The following is an 18,816-nucleotide window of genomic DNA, read 5'->3' as shown; positions in this document are numbered from 1 at the left end:
TTATTATAGGGTTAGTGAGGCGGATTAGGGATTAATAACTTTATAATAATAGCGGTGCGGTCCGCTCAGCAGATTAGGGGTTAATAAGTGTAGGCAGGTGGAGGCGACGTTGTGGGGGGCAGATTAGGGGTTAATAAATATAATATAGGGGTCGGCGGTGTTAGGGGCAGCAGATTAGGGGTACATAGGGATAATGTAAGTAGCGGCGGTTTACGGAGCGGCAGATTAGGGGTTACAAATAATATACAGGGGTCAGCGATAGCGGGGGCGGCAGAATAGGGGTTAATAAGTGTAAGGTTAGGGGTGTTTAGACTCGGGGTACATGTTAGAGTGTTAGGTGCAGACGTAGGAAGTGTTTCCCCATAGGAAACAATGGGGCTGCGTTAGGAGCTGAACGCGGCTTTTTTGCAGGTGTTAGGTTTTTTTTCAGCTCAAACAGCCCCATTGTTTCCTATGGGGGAATCGTGCACAAGTACGTTTTTGAGGCTGGCCGCGTCCGTAAGCAACTCTGGTATCGAGAGTTGAAGTTGCGTTAAATATGCTATACGCTCCTTTTTTGGAACCTAACGCAGCCATTCTGTGGACTCTAAATACCAGAGTTATTTTAAAGGTGCGGCCAGAAAAAAGCCAGCGTTAGATACGCGGGTCGTTACCGACAAAACTCTAAATCTAGCCGCATGAGCATTAACATTGAAGGTGCTTTAGCGCAGGCTCTGGGATCTGCAAAATTAAGCCTCCTATTAGTGTGGTCCGGGGCTCTGTGAAGAAGGCTCATGATTAATGCGGCTCTCCAGTGTGCTAGAGGTAAGTATAAGGCTACAGGTAAACTGCTTTACCTGTAGAAAAGGAACATTTACATTTGTTTAACGAAAACAAATGTAAATGTACCCATTAATAATTAGTATTCATTTCATTTTGTTTTAAACTAAACAAGCACCCAATAGTGCAGCAGACGAATATTTCTAAAAAAAAATATTGCTTTTGCTGCTGCATGTCTAAAGATGAACCTTCAGTGAAAGTAAGGGGCCTAGCCCAAAACCTAAAATCAGCCCCAGACCAATATCCCTCCTCCAGACCGCTGCTTCTTAACTCCTGTTTCAGTGGATGTCAGTTTAACAAATTGTTATAAAATTACCAAAAAAACTAAAAAAAAGCAAACAAAACAAGATATTGACCATTTTGGTATGTTTCATGTCACCATTTGGCCAACAGATGTAATAATTTTTTATATAGTTAGTTAACATGTTTTCTGTAGTGTAGGAATCCCTCCTCAGCCTCCCCATCTTCCCCTACAAACGATCACCTATGTTTTTAACTTTCCATACTGTAGGGACCCATGTCTCCCTATCCCCTTTCAAAATTGTTTTCATAGCAGAACCACTTCTACCTCCCCAACATATGATGGGCCGCCCACCCGGCTTCCCACACCACCCATGGCACCACTGCACCAATACTGAAAGTAACAATGTCTGTGTCACTTTCTGTATTGTCCGTCTGGCTTTATATGGTAAGGGAGCATGATTGGTACTCCCTTACCATATGAAGGCAGATGCCTTCTGCCCATTAGTTGTGGCTCCCACTGTCAAAGCTGATAGTGGGACTTGACCTGCGCCACAGTGTTGGACTTAGATACTAAGGCCTAGATTTAGAGTTCGGCGGTAGCCGTCAAAACCAGCGTTAGAGGCTCCTAACGCTGGTTTTGGCCGCCCGCTGGTATTTGGAGTCAGTGATTAAAGGGTCTAACGCTCACTTTACAGCCGCGACTTTTCCATACCGCAGATCCCCCTACGCCATTTGCGTAGCCTATCTTTTCAATGGGATCTTCCTAACGCCGGTATTTAGAGTCGTTTCTGCAGTGAGCGTTAGAGCTCTAACGACAAAATTCCAGCCGCCTGAAAATAGCAGGAGTTAAGAGCTTTCTGGCTAACGCCGGTTTATAAAGCTCTTAACTACTGTACCCTAAAGTACACTAACACCCATAAACTACCTATGTACCCCTAAACCGAGGTCCCCCCACATCGCCGCCACTCGATTAAAAATTTTAACCCCTAATCTGCCGACCGCCACCTACGTTATACTTATGTACCCCTAATCTGCTGCCCCTAACCCCGCCAACCCCTGTATTACATTTATTAACCCCTAATCTGCCCCCCACAACATCGCCGCCAGCTACTTAAAATAATTAACCCCTAATCTTCCGACCGCAAAGCGCCGCCACCTACGTTATCCCTATGTACCCCTAATCTGCTGCCCCTAACACCGCCGACCCCTATATTATATTTATTAACCCCTAATCTGCCCCCCTCAACGTCGCCGACACCTACCTACACTTATTAACTCCTAATCTGCCGAGCGGACCTGAGCGCTACTATAATAAAGTTATTAGCCCCTAATCCGCCTCACTAACCCTATCATAAATAGTATTAACCCCCTAATCTGCCCTCCATAACATCGCCGACACCTAACTTCAATTATTAACCCCTAATCTTCCGATCGGAGCTCACCGCTATTCTAATAAATGTATTAACCCCTAAAGCTAAGTCTAACCCTAACACTAACACCCCCCTAAATTAAATATAATTTACATCTAACGAAATAAATTAACTCTTATTAAATAAATTAATCCTATTTAAAGCTAAATACTTACCTGTAAAATAAACCCTAATATAGCTACAATATAAATTATAATTATATTATAGCTATTTTAGGATTAATATTTATTTTACAGGCAACTTGGTATTTATTTTAACCAGGTACAATAGCTATTAAATAGTTAAGAACTATTTAATAGTTACCTAGTTAAAATAATTACAAAATTACCTGTAAAATAAATCCTAACCTAAGATATAATTAAACCTAACACTACCCTATCAATAAAATAATTAAATAAACTACCTACAATTACCTACAATTAACCTAACACTACACTATCAATAAATTAAATAAACACAATTGCTACAAATAAATACAATTAAATAAACTAGCTAAAGTACAAAAAATAAAAAAGAACTAAGTTACAGAAAATAAAAAAATATTTACAAACATAAGAAAAACATTACAACAATTTTAAACTAATTACACCTACTCTAAGCCCCCTAATAAAATAACAAAGCCCCCCAAAATAAAAAATTCCCTACCCTATTCTAAATTAAAAAAGTTACAAGCTCTTTTACCTTACCAGCCCTGAACAGGGCCCTTTGCGGGGCATGCCCCAAGAAGTTCAGCTCTTTTGCCTGTAAAAAAAAACATACAATACCCCCCCCCAACATTACAACCCACCACCCACATACCCCTAATCTAACCCAAACCCCCCTTAAATAAACCTAACACTAATCCCCTGAAGATCTTCCTACCTTGTCTTCACCATCCAGGTATCACCGATCGGTCCTGGCTCCGATATCTTCATCCAACCCAAGCGGGGGCTAGACATCCACTGAAGAAGTCCAGAAGAGGGTCCAAAGTCTTCCTCCTATCTGGCAAGAAGAGGACATCCGGACTGGCAAACATCTTCTCCAAGCGGCATCTTCGATCTTCTTCCATCCGGAGCGAAGCGGCAGGATCCTGAAGACCTCCAGCGCGGAACATCCATCCGGCCCGACGACTGATCGACGAATGACTGTTCCTTTAAGGGACGTCATCCAAGATGGCGTCCCTCGAATTCCGATTGGCTGATAGGATTCTATCAGCCAATCGGAATTAAGGTATGAATTTTCTGATTGGCTGATGGATGTTCCGCGCTGGAGGTCTTCAGGATCCTGCCGCTTCGCTCCGGATGGAAGAAGATCGAAGATGCCACTTGGAGAAGATGTTTGCCGGTCCGGATGTCCTCTTCTTGCCGGATAGGAGGAAGACTTTGGACCCTCTTCTGGACTTCTTCAGTGGATGTCTAGCCCCCGCTTGGGTTGGATGAAGATATCGGAGCCAGGACCGATCGGTGATACCTGGATGGTGAAGACAAGGTAGGAAGATCTTCAGGGGATTAGTGTTAGGTTTATTTAAGGGGGGTTTGGGTTAGATTAGGGGTATGTGGGTGGTGGGTTGTAATGTTGGGGGGGGGTATTGTATGTTTTTTTTTACAGGCAAAAGAGCTGAATTCTTTGGGGCATGCCCCGCAAAGGGCCCTGTTCAGGGCTGTTAAGGTAAAAGAGCTTGTAACTTTTTTAATTTAGAATAGGGTAGGGAATTTTTTATTTTGGGGGGCTTTGTTATTTTATTAGGGGGCTTAGAGTAGGTGTAATTAGTTTAAAATTGTTGTAATATTTTTCTTATGTTTGTAAATATTTTTTTATTTTCTGTAACTTAGTTCTTTTTTATTTTTTGTACTTTAGCTAGTTTATTTAATTGTATTTATTTGTAGCAATTGTGTTTATTTAATTTATTGATAGTGTAGTGTTAGGTTAATTGTAGGTAATTGTAGGTAGTTTATTTAATTATTTTATTGATAGGGTAGTGTTAGGTTTAATTATATCTTAGGTTAGGATTTATTTTACAGGTAATTTTGTTATTATTTTAACTAGGTAACTATTAAATAGTTCTTAACTATTTAATAGCTATTGTACCTAGTTAAAATAAATACCAAGTTGCCTGTAAAATAAATATTAATCCTAAAATAGCTATAATATAATTATAATTTATATTGTAGCTATATTAGGGTTTATTTTACAGGTAAGTATTTAGCTTTAAATAGGATTAATTTATTTAATAAGAGTTAATTTATTTCGTTAGATGTAAATTATATTTAATTTAGGGGGGTGTTAGTGTTAGGGTTAGACTTAGCTTTAGGGGTTAATACATTTATTAGAATAGCGGTGAGCTCCGATCGGAAGATTAGGGGTTAATAATTGAAGTTAGGTGTCGGCGATGTTATGGAGGGCAGATTAGGGGGTTAATACTATTTATGATAGGGTTAGTGAGGCGGATTAGGGGCTAATAACTTTATTATAGTAGCGCTCAGGTCCGCTCGGCAGATTAGGGGTTAATAAGTGTAGGTAGGTGTCGGCGACGTTGTGGGGGGCAGATTAGGGGTTAATAAATATAACATAGGGGTCGGCGATGTTAGGGCAGCAGATTAGGGGTACATAGGGATAACGTAGGTTGCGGCGGTTTACGGAGCGGCAGATTAGGGGTTAAAAGTGTAATGCAGGGGTCAGCGATAGCGGGGGCGGCAGAATAGGGGTTAATAAGTGTAAGGTTAGGGGTGTTTAGACTCGGGGTACATGTTAGGGTGTTAGGTGCAGACGTAGGAAGTGTTTTCCCATAGGAAACAATGGGGCTGCGTTAGGAGCTGAACGCTGCTTTTTTGCAGGTGTTAGGTTTTTTTTCAGCTCAAACAGCCCCATTGTTTCCTATGGGGGAATCGTGCACGAGCACGTTTTTTAAGCTGGCCGCGTCCGTAAGCAACTCTGGTATCGAGAGTTGCTTTTGCGGTAAAAATGCTCTACGCTCCTTTTTTGGAGCCTAACGCAGCATTTGTTTTAACTCTCGATACCAGAGTTAATTTTATGGTGCGGCCAGAAAAAAGCCCGCGGAGCGTTAACAGCCCTTTTACCGCCGAACTCCAAATCTAGGCCTTAGTCAACACAATATACTGGTCAAAGTACTGTTTTACATATCCAATTGGCGCAAGGGCTTAAAGACCATTAAAAAAAATTATATTTGATAAGGTTTAAACCTAAGATTGCGGATTGTTAAACAGTAGTTTAGTTATTTACCAGTCTGAAAATGTTAGTTTTTCAATCAGTGATAAATATGAGAAAAAAAATGAATTTTTTACACAAGGCCAGTCATTTCTTAGTAGTCTGGCACCAAAAAGAAATTTTCCAGGCATGAATTCACTGTTCCTTGGTGTTCACCATGGCTTTTGCAACACTATAGCATTGTTTAACCTTTTAATGCCGTTATGGCGTTTTTATTCCATCATAACCGCGCCAGGCTTTAGCACCGTTGGGACAGAATAGAACGTCCTAGCCTTTTGGCTGTCCTATAGCCAACGGCGCTTCCAGGATGCGATAGTGGTCTGGAGGGTGTGCCTAGCGTCATAGGGACGCCCCCCTGACCTGATACCATTATTGAAATCTCGCAATCGTGTGCACAATGTAAACAAATTTACCCTGTCATCAAAGGGTTAACAGTGTATTTTTCTACTTACATTTCACATCTATGCTCTAGTCTAAAGCCACCCTATCCTTGTGAAACAATTTATGTATAAAATATCTTTCAGGAGAATAAAGCAGCATTTCTCTTTTCTTCGTTTGATAATTCCTTACATATTGGCTATCATGCTAAATTGTGCACAAAAAAATACTGTACAAGCAACCCTATAGTTTAGATATTATCAAATACTGTCATTTATAAGTAGCCTGGGGCTAATGTGTTTGCAATAAAATTGCATACATGCTTCAGATTTGTGTTAAAAGCACTCAAACAATTATAGCCTTTTGTAGCCTAGGATCTCATTTTAGAAAAATGCCACGATCAAACAAAATGTTCTTATAAAAAGGTCTGCTTTATTTCTTTTTTTCCTCTTTTTTTGACATCTGTATAAAAAGGAAATCAGTTAATAGATAAAACAAGAAGTTGAAATAAAAAAGAAAAAAGATGAATCAAACTGTCTGTACAATGAAACCAATGAAATCCAGCTGAGCACTTCCTCTTTCTCTCAAAATAGAATAGATAAACCAGACCCTTGGTTCACACTCTGGTCATATGCATATTAGTAATTCAACCCAATCCTTTTTATTTCTTTTATCTGAGTAACACAGTGGTTCTTAACCCCCTAGCGTAGGACCCAAAAGAGGTGTCCTGCATCAACATATATAGAAACAGTCTCATCATATTTATCAGTCACAAGATAGTTGCCTACAATTTGATATGTATACTTTCTTTACAGTTTTCTGTTCCAATAAAATTAAATCAACAACTAAAATTTGGGCAAAAAAACTTTTATGAAAATATCTTGCCATTTTCATTTTAAAGCACCAAAGGTACTGTTGCCTCCAGTGCTCTCAGCTGCCCTCTAAATGCAGCACTCTCATAGCTAATGCAGAAAAGAGAATGACATGACCACACATTTAAAAAGCACCAGTTATATGTATGGGGTACTTCTAAAGCACGTCTCAAGGTGCTGCTCATTTTATCGACCTCGGAAGGATGAAAGGCTGAGTGGACCTCCCTGGGGATTGAACCTGCAACTCTTGGGTTGCTACAGAGCTCAGCCACAGTGCCTTAGCCTGCTCGGCTATCTGTTCAGCTCATATATAGGGGTTCCTATGACACTTTCAAACTGTGCTTATTACAAACTTTCATTTTAGCCAATCAGTGCTGGTTCTTGTATAACCATTATCATTCTCCATGGGAGTGAACACAATGTTATCTATATGGAACACATGAACTAGCACTGTCTTCTCGTTGTGCAAGATTTAAGAAGCTAAAAAAAAAGCACTGAGATAATGGGTGGCCTGCAGGGACTTAGAAACAGACAAACAGAGGATATAAAGTATATTCATATAACATTTAATGCACACCCCATTAATTAAGAGTTCTGCCATTTTGGAACATAGATTACACTGCGGGAGAGTTGCTTCACATGTGCAAACAGCTCAGCATTGGAATTCAGTGAAAACTAAATTTCAATATGGTTGCAACCTTTGACTAGAGAGAGACAGAATAACTTCAGTACTATGATTATAAAATCTATTTAGTGTTTAAAGTCCCTTTAAATGTTTTTGTTTTTGTTTTCCTGTATGTAATTGATCAAATAATGGTAAGTTAGAAATGTGCTTTTAAGGCATAAGTAAGTATTTACATTTGATGCTATAGACATAACCAACACACAGTGTTTTGAGTTGTTTTTACATAGCAAACATGAGCAAGTGGAGCCCTCCCTCCATGGATCCTGTAACTATACTTATACATATACAGACTCACAGGATAGCTGTGTCTGATCTGAAGGGGCTCTCAAGCTGGCCTAACATTTTATAATTAATTTCTATGTTCGTTAAAGCCTTTTCTTAAGAAAATAATAATTAATAATTTTTTGTTGTTATGCTTTTGTTTTGTTTATTTTTTGCTTTTGTTTCTGCACTGCAGATAAAGAGATATGGAGAGAGAGAGAGAGAGAGAGAGAGAAAGAGAGAGAAAGAGAGAGAGAGAGAGAGATAGAGAGAGGGAGGAGAGAGAGAGAAAGAGAGAGGTTGAGAAACATATAGGGGCATATATATCAAGTTCCATATGGAGCTTGAAGCCCCGTGTTTCTGGCGAGCCTTAAGACTCGCCAGAAACACAAGACCGCTGCTCCATAACCTGTCCGCCTGATCTGAGGAGGCGGACAGACATTGCCGCAATTCAACCTGATAGAATATGATCGGGTTGATTGACACCCCCCTGCTAGCGGCTGATTTGCCGCAAATCTGCAGGGGGGCGGCGTTGCACCAGCATTTCACAAGAGCTGCTGGTGCAATGCTGAATGTGGAGAGTGTATTGCTCTCCGCATTCAGCGAGGTCTGTCGGACATGATCTGCAATGTTGGATAATGTCCAACAGGGCTTTTATAAATAGGCCCCATCGAGAGAGAAAGAGAGAAACACTAAGAGAGACATAGGAAGAGAGACACAGAGAGAGAGACATAGGAAGAGAGAGACAGAGAAAGAGAGAGAGACAGAGAGAGAGAGATAGAGAGAGAAAAAGGAGACAGACAGAGAAATAGAAACAGAGATAAGTAACAATGTTTTATTATTTCCTTTTCTTTACTTTCTTTAGGCTCAGTATGAAAATCCTCCACACATCTATGCATTAGCTGACAATATGTACAGGAATATGATTATTGACAGGGAAAACCAGTGTGTCATTATAAGGTAAGTTATATTACTGATGTTTTTGGGCAAGATTCTATTTAGAAAAAAAAGTAAAACATAGCAAAATATTATTTTCCGCTCTGATGTACTAAAAAAACAAAAAAGAAAGAAATAAAACTTGGGGAATAAAGCATTTTCACGTACAAAATTCTGCTAGACCCTACTTTTTAAAATGTCACAAGTTCAACCTCTCAGCTAGGCACTCTAAGAACCTAATATATTGAAATTGTTTTATTATATGAATTAAGCAGTTTTATTTATCTTAGTATTCCAACATTTAAAGTTGTGTTTATATTATTAAGTACGTTATTTGTATGTAGTAGTCTGATGCTTGTTATTAGTACCAGTAAACATGATGTATTCCTTTCCAAAAGTGTTAACACTATTGTTAGTGTAATAATGTTGGCTAATTAAATTTTTTTTTTTAAAAATCATGCATATATAAGTACATATACCCATATGTTTTTACAAAAATAAATATTATCACTATTAGATACTTCCCAATAATGCCCCCTTTGAATTAGAACTTGGAGGATCAGGGCAGAATCTGGGTGGTCTAGGTACATGTTTGTGGCTCGATTATTAGGAGGTGAAGTTGTTGATAGCAGGGTGGGGTTTGGTAATTATTTTGAGGGTTTTCCTGTGCAAAATTTGAGCAGTCCTAGCTTTTTTTAATATTAGTTTTTTTGGCCATTAAAGGTCTGGTAATATGTAGCCATTATTACACCTGTTGATTAAAAGATTCTGATGCAAATTCTAATGCATAAACCACATTTTCTATGTCTTGATTAAAAGATTCTGATGCAAATTCTAATGCATAAACCACATTTTAAAGTTTGCAATGGATTATAAGGTATATACCAGTATCTTTCCTTTCTGACTACAGTTAATAGTGTTCACTTGCAAATGAATATAGTAAAAAGAAACCCAGAGAAGATTTACAAGGTTTATCCAAATTATTTTCTCTAGTCCTTTTTTTTTCTTATCTAGTACTTTCACATGATATTATTTAAGAATGTAGGTTTTTTTAGTTTTTTGTTTTTTTTAATAGCCATTAAATTGTATCTTAAGATCACATGAGCATACTACAAACAGTTATGAGCATTTAATTATATTGTGAAAGGGTGGCAGGAAGTACTATGTCAAATAACCACGAGTGAGAAAATATACTCTGGTTATGTAAGGCAGACTGTGATCATAAAAGCATATTCCTACACCAGAGGTTGTTTCTATAAACAAATGTCAGAAGTTGTTTCTACTTGGTACACAATTTGCAAGTTCATGAAGAACATAAAGCAATGTGATGTAGTAAGGGTTTCATTTAAAGGGATACTAAGCCCCCCCCAAAAAATTCTTTAATGATTCAGATAGAGCATGGAATTTTAAGCAACTTTCTAATTTACTCCTATTATCATTTTTTTTATGTTCTCTTGTTATCTTTATTTAAAAAGCAGGAATGGAAAGCTTAGGAGCTGGCCCATTTTTGGTACAGAACCTGGGTTACGCTTGCTTATTGGTGGCTAAATGTAGCCACCAATAAGCAAGCACTATCCAGGGTGCTGAACCTAAAATGGTCTGGATCCTAAGCTTTACATTCCTGCTCCTACCCCTTTCTCAATGAAACATTGCTCTTCTAATAATTGTTTGCTTTTATTTATGAGTGCCACCTTCATGCGCTTTTTTTGAAGATTACTCTTTGGGCTTTTATGAGGGGAGCCTGGAAGGTGTTGCACCTTGATACTATCAGACATTGATTCATTATTGAGTTGATGTGCTGATCCTATACACTCTTGTTAACATTATGATTATTATTTACAGTGTTAGTCACTACCTTGAACTGCCTATCAGAAGATGTGGTAAAGAAAAAACACAAATTTAAAAAAGCAAGAGCTGCCTTCACAGGGTATATGTGCACTAGCAGACAAATGCACTATTTTTTACTGTGTTACAGGACAGGTAGTTCAGTTTTTTGCCCATGCTAAGGACTTTTGCTGCAAAAATAATGTGACAGGAAGCAACAATAGAACTTAAGTTCTACCATGGCAGCACCCTTATCTTTCTACAAGCAGTGGCTACACTGTGAATCAGTGGCGTATTTAGGTTTTGTGCTGCCCTAGGCACTCAAAATTATGCTCCCCCCCCCAGGTGTTATACCTTTTTTAGCCATAATATATTTTGATGAGGGTGTAGCGTGACTTTTTTTCATGGCATTTCCAAAGTAAATGTTCATGTTCAAGTGCGCATGTGTGTATATATCTGTGAAAGAGTGTGTAGTGCCGTGTGCGTGTATGTGTGGGTGTTGTATGTGTGTGTGCAGTCAGATTCAGAAAGTGCTGCCCCCCAAAAAAAATCTGCTGCCCTAGGCAAGTGCCTGATTTGCCTAGGCCAAAATACACCCCTGCTGTGAGTTTTAAAGTCCTTTATTTGCACGAAAACAAGTAAGTTGTTTGTTGCTTTTTATGTTTACTTTGATTTCACATTTCTTTTTTTTTTCTTTTTTTTTTTTACTAAAGGAGCATTGCTTCATATCCCTTTATTTATAGATATCCATTTATTTATAGATTTAATGGATTTCAAACCTGTCCTCAGGCCTCCCTAACTGGCCACATTTTGAGGATATCTGAACTGGAGCATAGGTTAAATAATCAGCTGATTAGTAAACATGGTTATTTCCTTCCATAAGGCAGGGAGAGTCCACAACTTCATTCCTTACTGTTGGGAAATACAACACCTGGCCACCAGGAGGAGGCAAAGACACCCCAGCCAAAGGCTTAAATATCCCTCCCACTTTCCCTATCCACCTGTCATTCTTTGCCTTTTGTCACTATTGGAGGTGGCAGAGAAGTGTCAGAAGATTTTGGATAGTCCTGTAATTATCTTCTCTTAATCATGTCAACCTCTCAGTGAGAGTATTGATGAAAGTTAGAGTCTGGAGATGCAGGGAAAGTTTTTCTGCGAACCCATCCAGACTGTCACCTAACAGCTCCTGAGCAATCAGTGTTCACGAGTTTCACTGCTTGCTGTAACACACTCAAGTCCATGTCAGAAGCGTCGCTGCAAGACTGTCACACTTGAGAGGCTGTGCCTGTTCGACAGCATGAATCCTGGAGGTAAGACAGTTTATATTTACACTTTTGCTATACATGGTCACAGTGTGGCTCCTTTATGCCTCTATAGGATCAAGGGTTAATATCTCCTTCAGGGAGATTATTTGAACAGATAGGGGTTATTTATAACTGCTTTAATGTGAGAGTTTTTTGGGCTCATAGACTGTGTGCTTTTGGCTTGGAATTAACAGATTTCACTTTAGTTTTTGAGTGTTGTGCAGCTCATAATAGCTTAGCGCCTTTTTTCAAAGCAGGGGAAGTCCTGTGCTACACACCACATGACCGGGTGCGGTCTTTTTATTTCCTGCGTTCCTGCTGTGGACATCACTCCTAAGAAGAGCGTTTTCACTGTTAGCTGTCTGGGTCTAGGAGGTGGTGAGTGCCCCAGCCATTGGGATTATAAAGGTGCCGTTTTTTGAATAAAAGCATTTTTCTTTTTGTCTGTCCTTCTGTGAATATATCTTAGCAATGGAGGACTCTGTTAATACATTAGAAGGTTCCGCTCCTTCTGTACTGATTAATAATTCCTGTTTATATTGGGAGGAGGCCGTGGTTTGCCCACCTGCTCAATTTTTTTCAAATATAATTTTTATTAGGGAGAGCAAAGTGCACATACAAAACTTGTTTCAAGAATGCTGGTAATATACATCAGGTAACATTGTTTCATTGCTTTGTTACAAATTAGTATACATTTTCCGTGAACAATACGGTGTCGTCTATTAAGTTGAGGCATTGATAGATTGTATTTCGATACATGTAGACAGTGAGATGATAAATGTGCATAACTCCTACTCCCAAACTTTTTCTGTATCTTAAACCATAAACCTACCTAACAAGTATAACTCAAACTAACTAGAGCTGTCAAACCTTCGTTAGAGGTGACTAATATAATCCTGTCAAGGCAGGACTAACTTCAGTGCTGAGGGCTGGCTGGGGGGAAAAAAAAAAAAGGGAAGGGGGGGGAAGGGATGGGGTATAAGAGGGCCATGGGGGTGATGTGGGAGGGGAAGGAACGCCTGTGAGAGGGACGTTATGAAGCATGGCACTGAATCCTCAACATTCTTTAGTTAAACAAATGGTCCCAATCTCCTCTAAGAGTATCTTCCATTAAAGAAACCGAGTCCCTAAATGGTCTGAGAATCAACCTCTGTATTTCCAATTCAAAAGTGAGTATAAGTCTGCACCATTTACGTAGGAACAGGCCTAGTCTATACTGAACATCAGTTCTTACGTACATCTGTTTGATGAAAATTTGGGATTGTAACCGATTTTTAAAACCTTTGAAGGAGGGCCCTATGGTCGCTATCCAATGTTTTAGTATGTGTTTCCTAGCTACCAAAATAATTAAACACAGTATCGAGTCATGTTGTTTGTGTCTCTCATCCCATAGTAGAAATATTATAGTCTCAGGATGTATGTCAAGCTGTATCTGTAATTTTCGTCTCAGCCAGAATTGTATTTTACCCCAATATTGCCTAATTGGGGGACATTCCCATATGTAATGTAGGAGACCGGGGTTATTGGAGGCGCACTTGGTACACCTATTCGGACAGGTTGAAACCCATTTTGCCAGTGCTCTCTGAGTGAGGTAGGCCCTGTGTAAAAAACGTATTTGGGATTCCCTATATGAAACTGACAAAGTTGCTTTCCTAGTTTTTTTCCAAGCTATTCCTTAGTTCTATCCATGAGACCTCCTCCAGGCCTTCTCTAACCCAACCTGCCTGTATGGACGATTGAAGAGTTGGGGAATGGTGTTGCAAGAGTGTTTGGTAAATTTCCGAAAGTGAGAATTTGCCCATGATGTATAGAGCCTGAGTGAGAAGGAAGGGGGTTCCCACCCAAAAATCTGCATTGTCTGTCTCTGATCAGTGCCCCCACGTAATAACGAACCTGTAGATAAACGTAGAAATGGGCTCTTGGTATATTATAGTCCCTCTGCAAGGCACCAAATGTTTTAACCGCTTTAGTTAGCGGGTCTATTAAGTTTTTAAGTGATGTCAACCCTTTCTCCTCCCAGATGCGAAAGGGTAGGGTCTCGGAGCTCGCCGGAAAGTCTGGGTTTTTCCTAATGGGTAAGTAGGATGAAGCATGACAAATTTTACCCAAGTACCTGTGTGCTAATTGCCAGGCCTTCAAAGGGTCTTTGTACAACGTGCTGAGACCCAGGGACCTCAAAGACCCCATATCCATCACGTGCGGGAGGTAAGCCAGAGAAACATCACCAAGCACTGCTTGCTCTAGATCTGTGTGACAGAAGTGATTGGTGCCAACTTGCCAGTCCACCACCAATCGAATCAATGCGGCCCAGCTATATAGCCTGAAGTTCGGGAGTGCCAGACCTCCGTTAAGGAAGGACATGTTAAGTTTGTCTTGAGATCCGAGATTTTTTCCCTTGCCAGATAAAAACTCTTGCTGTAGAGTTTAAGAGTTTGATATCAGATTTATTCAAAATTAAGGGGAGCATGAGCAGTGGATATAGCACCCGGGGGAGCACCACCATTTTAAGTAGAGCTACTCTTCCCGATAGTGACAATGGGAGGGACCTCCAACTATTCATCTGAGCTTGTAATTTCGCGCATATAGGGGTCAGATTGTTGGCATATAGTCTATTGGGGTTAGCTGAGATTTTGATACCCAGATATGTAATATCTTGGTTAGCCACCGTGAAGGGATACCTTGCGTCGTAACCCTTTGCCCGGTTCAACCAAAGGATCTCCGATTCCACCTGCTCAATTTTGTTCCATTTGCCTAAGCACTGTTCTAAAGTCTAAGAAGGGAGACAAGCCTGCTAATACTAATAGCGCTATTAGCCCCTCTGAGCCGTCTACCTCTCAGGAATCTTCCCGAGGGATTACTACCCTTTCTATACTACCCACTCCACATGCAGTTCCCCGTGGCTCTATGGATGGGGCTTTTTCCGGCGGACTTAACCCCGCAGTTACAGTCAGCGGTGTCTGCAGCCCTGAGTGCCTTACCTCGCTTTACCAAATGCAAGAGAAAGGTTAAACATGTTCTCCTGACCTAGAGTCATCTAAATATTTGTCAGATTTAGCTACTATGTCCCAGCTATCTGAGGATGAGTTAACCTCTGTAGCTTCAGTCGAGACTTCAGTTTCTAAACCTCCTTCAGTGGAGGAACCCTCCTTTAGATTTAAAATTGAGCATCTGCGTTTTTTTATTAGAGGTTCTATCTATGCTAGAGGTTCCAGAGGCTAGACTCCCTGAGGAACCTAAGATCCTTAAATTACACAGGGTTTATGAAGACAGGAAGGTCCCACTGACTTTTCCTGTGCCAGTTAAGATGGCGAACTTTATTAGTAGCAAATGGGAAATAATATAAACTTCTATTTCCATCTCGTCTACTTTTAAAAAATGATTCCCGGTCCCTGACTCTCAATTAGAATTGTGGCGCTCCATCCCTAAGGTGGATGGTGCTATTTCTACGCTGGCTAAGCATACTACTATGTCTCTGAAGGATAGTTCTTCTTTTAGTGAACCTATTGATAAGAAAATAGAAAGCTTTCTGAGGAAGATGTTTCAACATACAGGGTTTTTATTTCAACCGGCGGCAGCTGTAGCAGCTACCTACTGGTGGTGCAACACTCTGTTGGAGCTCATTGAGGTGGAGACTCCCCACGAGGATATTCTGGAGAGAATTAAGGCTCTCTGGTTGAAGTCTTTCAAGGGGAAGATTTTATTCATTATATATATCATTATTTCTACGGTTACTGGAGGGAAAGGTGCCTTCCTACCGCAGGATAAGAAAAATAGGCCTAAGGGACGGCAATTGTCTAATTTTCGTTCCTTTCATTCTGTAAATCTCAATGACAGCAATCCTCAACCAAGTCAGAGCAGCCCAAAAATACTTGGAAGCCGGCTCAGTTCTGGAATAAGTCCAAACAGACTAAGAATCCCACAGAGAACAAATCTGCATGAAGGGGCGCCCCGATCGGGGATCGGATCGAGTAGGGGGCAGACTGTCTCTTTTTTCAGATGCTTGGTTCCAGGATGTACAGGATCCTTGGGTCCTGGAAGTTGTGTCTCAAGGATACAGGTTTGGATTCAAGTCTCATCCGCCCAGGGGCAGATTCCTACTTTCCAGCCTGTCTACAAGACCAGAAAAGAGGGCTGCCTTCTTAGGTTGTGTACAGGATCTCTCCTCTCTATGAGTAATTGTCCAGGTACCTACAGCAGAAAGATATTTGGTGTTTTATTCAAACCTTTTTGTGGTTCCAAAGAAGGAGGGAACTTTTGTCTAAACAAGTTTCTGAGTGTTCCCTCTTTCAAGATGGAGACAATACGGTAAATCCTTCCTCCTTCAGGAAGGACAGTTTATGACCACAATAGACCTGAAGGATGCATACCATCACGTCCCGATTCACAGGGAAAATTTTCAGTTCCTGAAGTCTGTTTTTCTGGACCAACACTTCCAGTTCATAGCTCTTCCATTTGACCTAGCTACTGCTCCAGGGATATTTTCGAAGGTTCTGCGGGCTCTTCTAGCCGTTGCCAGAACACAAGGTATTGCAGTAGCACCTTACCTGGATGATATCTTGGTACATTCGGAGTCCCTTCTCAATCTTCTTCAATCACATGGATGGAAGATGAACTTGGAAAAGAGTTCTCTTACTCCAAGTACAAGGGTGAATTTCCTGGGGACAATAATAGACTCCATATCCATGAGAATATTCCTCACAGATCAGAGACGTTGCAAGCTAACTTCTGCATGTCTTGCCCTCCAGCCTCCTTGAGACCCTCAGTGGCTCAGTGTATGGAGGTAATCGGACTCATTGTTTCCTGTATGTACATCATTCCTTTTGCCAGATTCCATCTCAGACCCTTACAACTATGCATGCTGAGACAATGGAACGGCGACCATTCAGATCTGTCCCAACAGATCGTGCTGAACAACCTGTCGAGAGACTCGCTCTCTTGGTGGCTCTGTCCAGATCATCAGTCCCAAGGCACGTTCTTCTTGAGACCGTCCTGGGAGATTGTGACTACAGACGCTAGCTTTTCCGGCTTGGGAGCCATTTGGGGTGCCAAGAAGGCACAAGGTTTGTTGACTCAGGAGGAGTCCTCTCTTCCGATTAATATTTTGGAACTCTAGGGAATCTTCAATCCCTTGAAGGCTTGGCCCATTCTGAGTTTGTCCCAGTTTATCAGATTCCATTTAGACAATATAACCTCCGTTGCCTACATCAACCATCAGGGGGGAACGAGAAGTTCCTTGGCGATGAGAGAAGTATCTCAGATACTAGAGTGGGCAGAGACTCACAGATGTACGCTGTCAGCGATCTACATTCCGGTTGTGGACAACTGGGAAGCGGACTTCCTCAGCAGGCAATCCTTTCACCCAGGGAAATGGTCTCTCCACCCGAGATATGCAGCGAGTGGGGGGCGCTGGAGATAGATCTCATGGCATCCTGTCTCGATACCAAGCTACCCAGGTAGGGTTGAGGTTGAGGGATCCTCAGGCGGAATTGATAGATGACCTATCAGTACCATGGAGGTTCAGTCTCATATATCTTTTTCCTCCATTAACGCTTCTCCCTCGTGTGGTGGCTCGCATCAAGCAGGAGCGAGCATCTGTGATTCTGATTGCTCCATCATGGCCGCGAAGGACGTGGTTTGCAGATCTGGTGGGGATGTCCTTATCTCCTCAGTGGAGATTACCTTGTCACAGAGATCTGCTGATACAGGGTCTCTTCATTCAACAAAATCTAGATTCTCTGAGGCTGACTGTGTAGAAATTGAATGCTTAGGCTTAGCCAAGAGAGGGTTCTCTGAGAGTGTTCTCGACACTCTGGTTCAAGCTCGTAAAGCTCGTAAGCTTGTCGTATCTACCATAAAGTGGGGAGGACTTACTTGTACTGGTGCGAAGAGCGTGGCTTTTCCTGGCATAAGGTTAAGGTTGCCAGAATTTTATCTTTTCTCCAGTATGGACTGGAGAAGGGTCTATCAGCTAGTTCCCTGAAGGGACAGATATCCGCATAGCCTCTAACGCAAAACTCGTAATCTAGCCGTATCAATGCAAAGTTAGTCCAATAAAAAAGTATCATTGCTCAATGCAATACTCTTGTTATTTTGATATATAAATATATATATATGCTTATATACAAATATATTTATGTGTTAATATATGTATATACACATATAAACACACATATAAACACATATATATATTCATATATATTTAAATTTGCTGCCCAACTTACCCCTTTTGATGCGCTAGGTTCTCTGCCGTGTGTCAAGGCATGAGAACGATGCTCCCATTGGAGCCTATGGAATCGCTATCTCGTGAGTACAATGCTTCCTTCAATGCGAACGCGAGGTCACGTTTGCTTTGCTGCTAACTTGTAACACCAGTGCACATTTGCGTGCACTGGTATTACTAAGTAGAGCACAAATATCACTTTCGCGTAAGCGATATTTTGCTCTCGACTTGTAATCTAGCCATTATAGTGTTTAATGTCCCTTTAAAGGGACAGTCTACAATAGAATTTATATAGTTTTAAAAGATACATAATCCCTTTATTAATCATTCCCCAGTTTTGCATAACTAACACAGTTATATTAATATACTTTTTACTTCTGTGATTACCTTGTATCTAAGAACCTTCTGACAGCCTCCTAATCACATGTCTGCGACTATATAAAATCTATTGAGTTGCATTTAGTATTGTGTTGTGCTAAATCACAGTGTTATCTATATGGCCCACATGAACTTATCAGTCTCTTGTTGTGAAAAGCAATTTAAAAATCATGTGATAAGAGGCAGCCCTCAAGGACTTAGAAATTAGCATATGAGCCCACCTAGGTTTAGTTTCAACTAAGAATACCAAGAGCACAAAGCA

The 18,816-nt window shown here is 40.6% G+C and overlaps 1 protein-coding gene across 1 annotated transcript in view; it reads left to right on the top strand.

Moving 5' to 3' along the window:
- Positions 1-18,816, top strand: part of MYO1E (myosin IE) — a 416,633-nt gene that overhangs the window by 179,443 nt on the left and 218,374 nt on the right. Inside the window, exon 4 of the mRNA XM_053717534.1 lies at positions 8,758-8,852. Within this exon, the coding sequence (XP_053573509.1) occupies positions 8,758-8,852 (95 nt within the window). The remainder of the gene's footprint in view (positions 1-8,757; positions 8,853-18,816) is intronic.

The sequence above is a fragment of the Bombina bombina genome, chromosome 6, assembly GCF_027579735.1.
Source record: "Bombina bombina isolate aBomBom1 chromosome 6, aBomBom1.pri, whole genome shotgun sequence".
Taxonomy (NCBI): Eukaryota; Metazoa; Chordata; class Amphibia; order Anura; family Bombinatoridae; genus Bombina; species Bombina bombina.
This window is presented reverse-complemented; position numbering and strand designations above follow the sequence as displayed.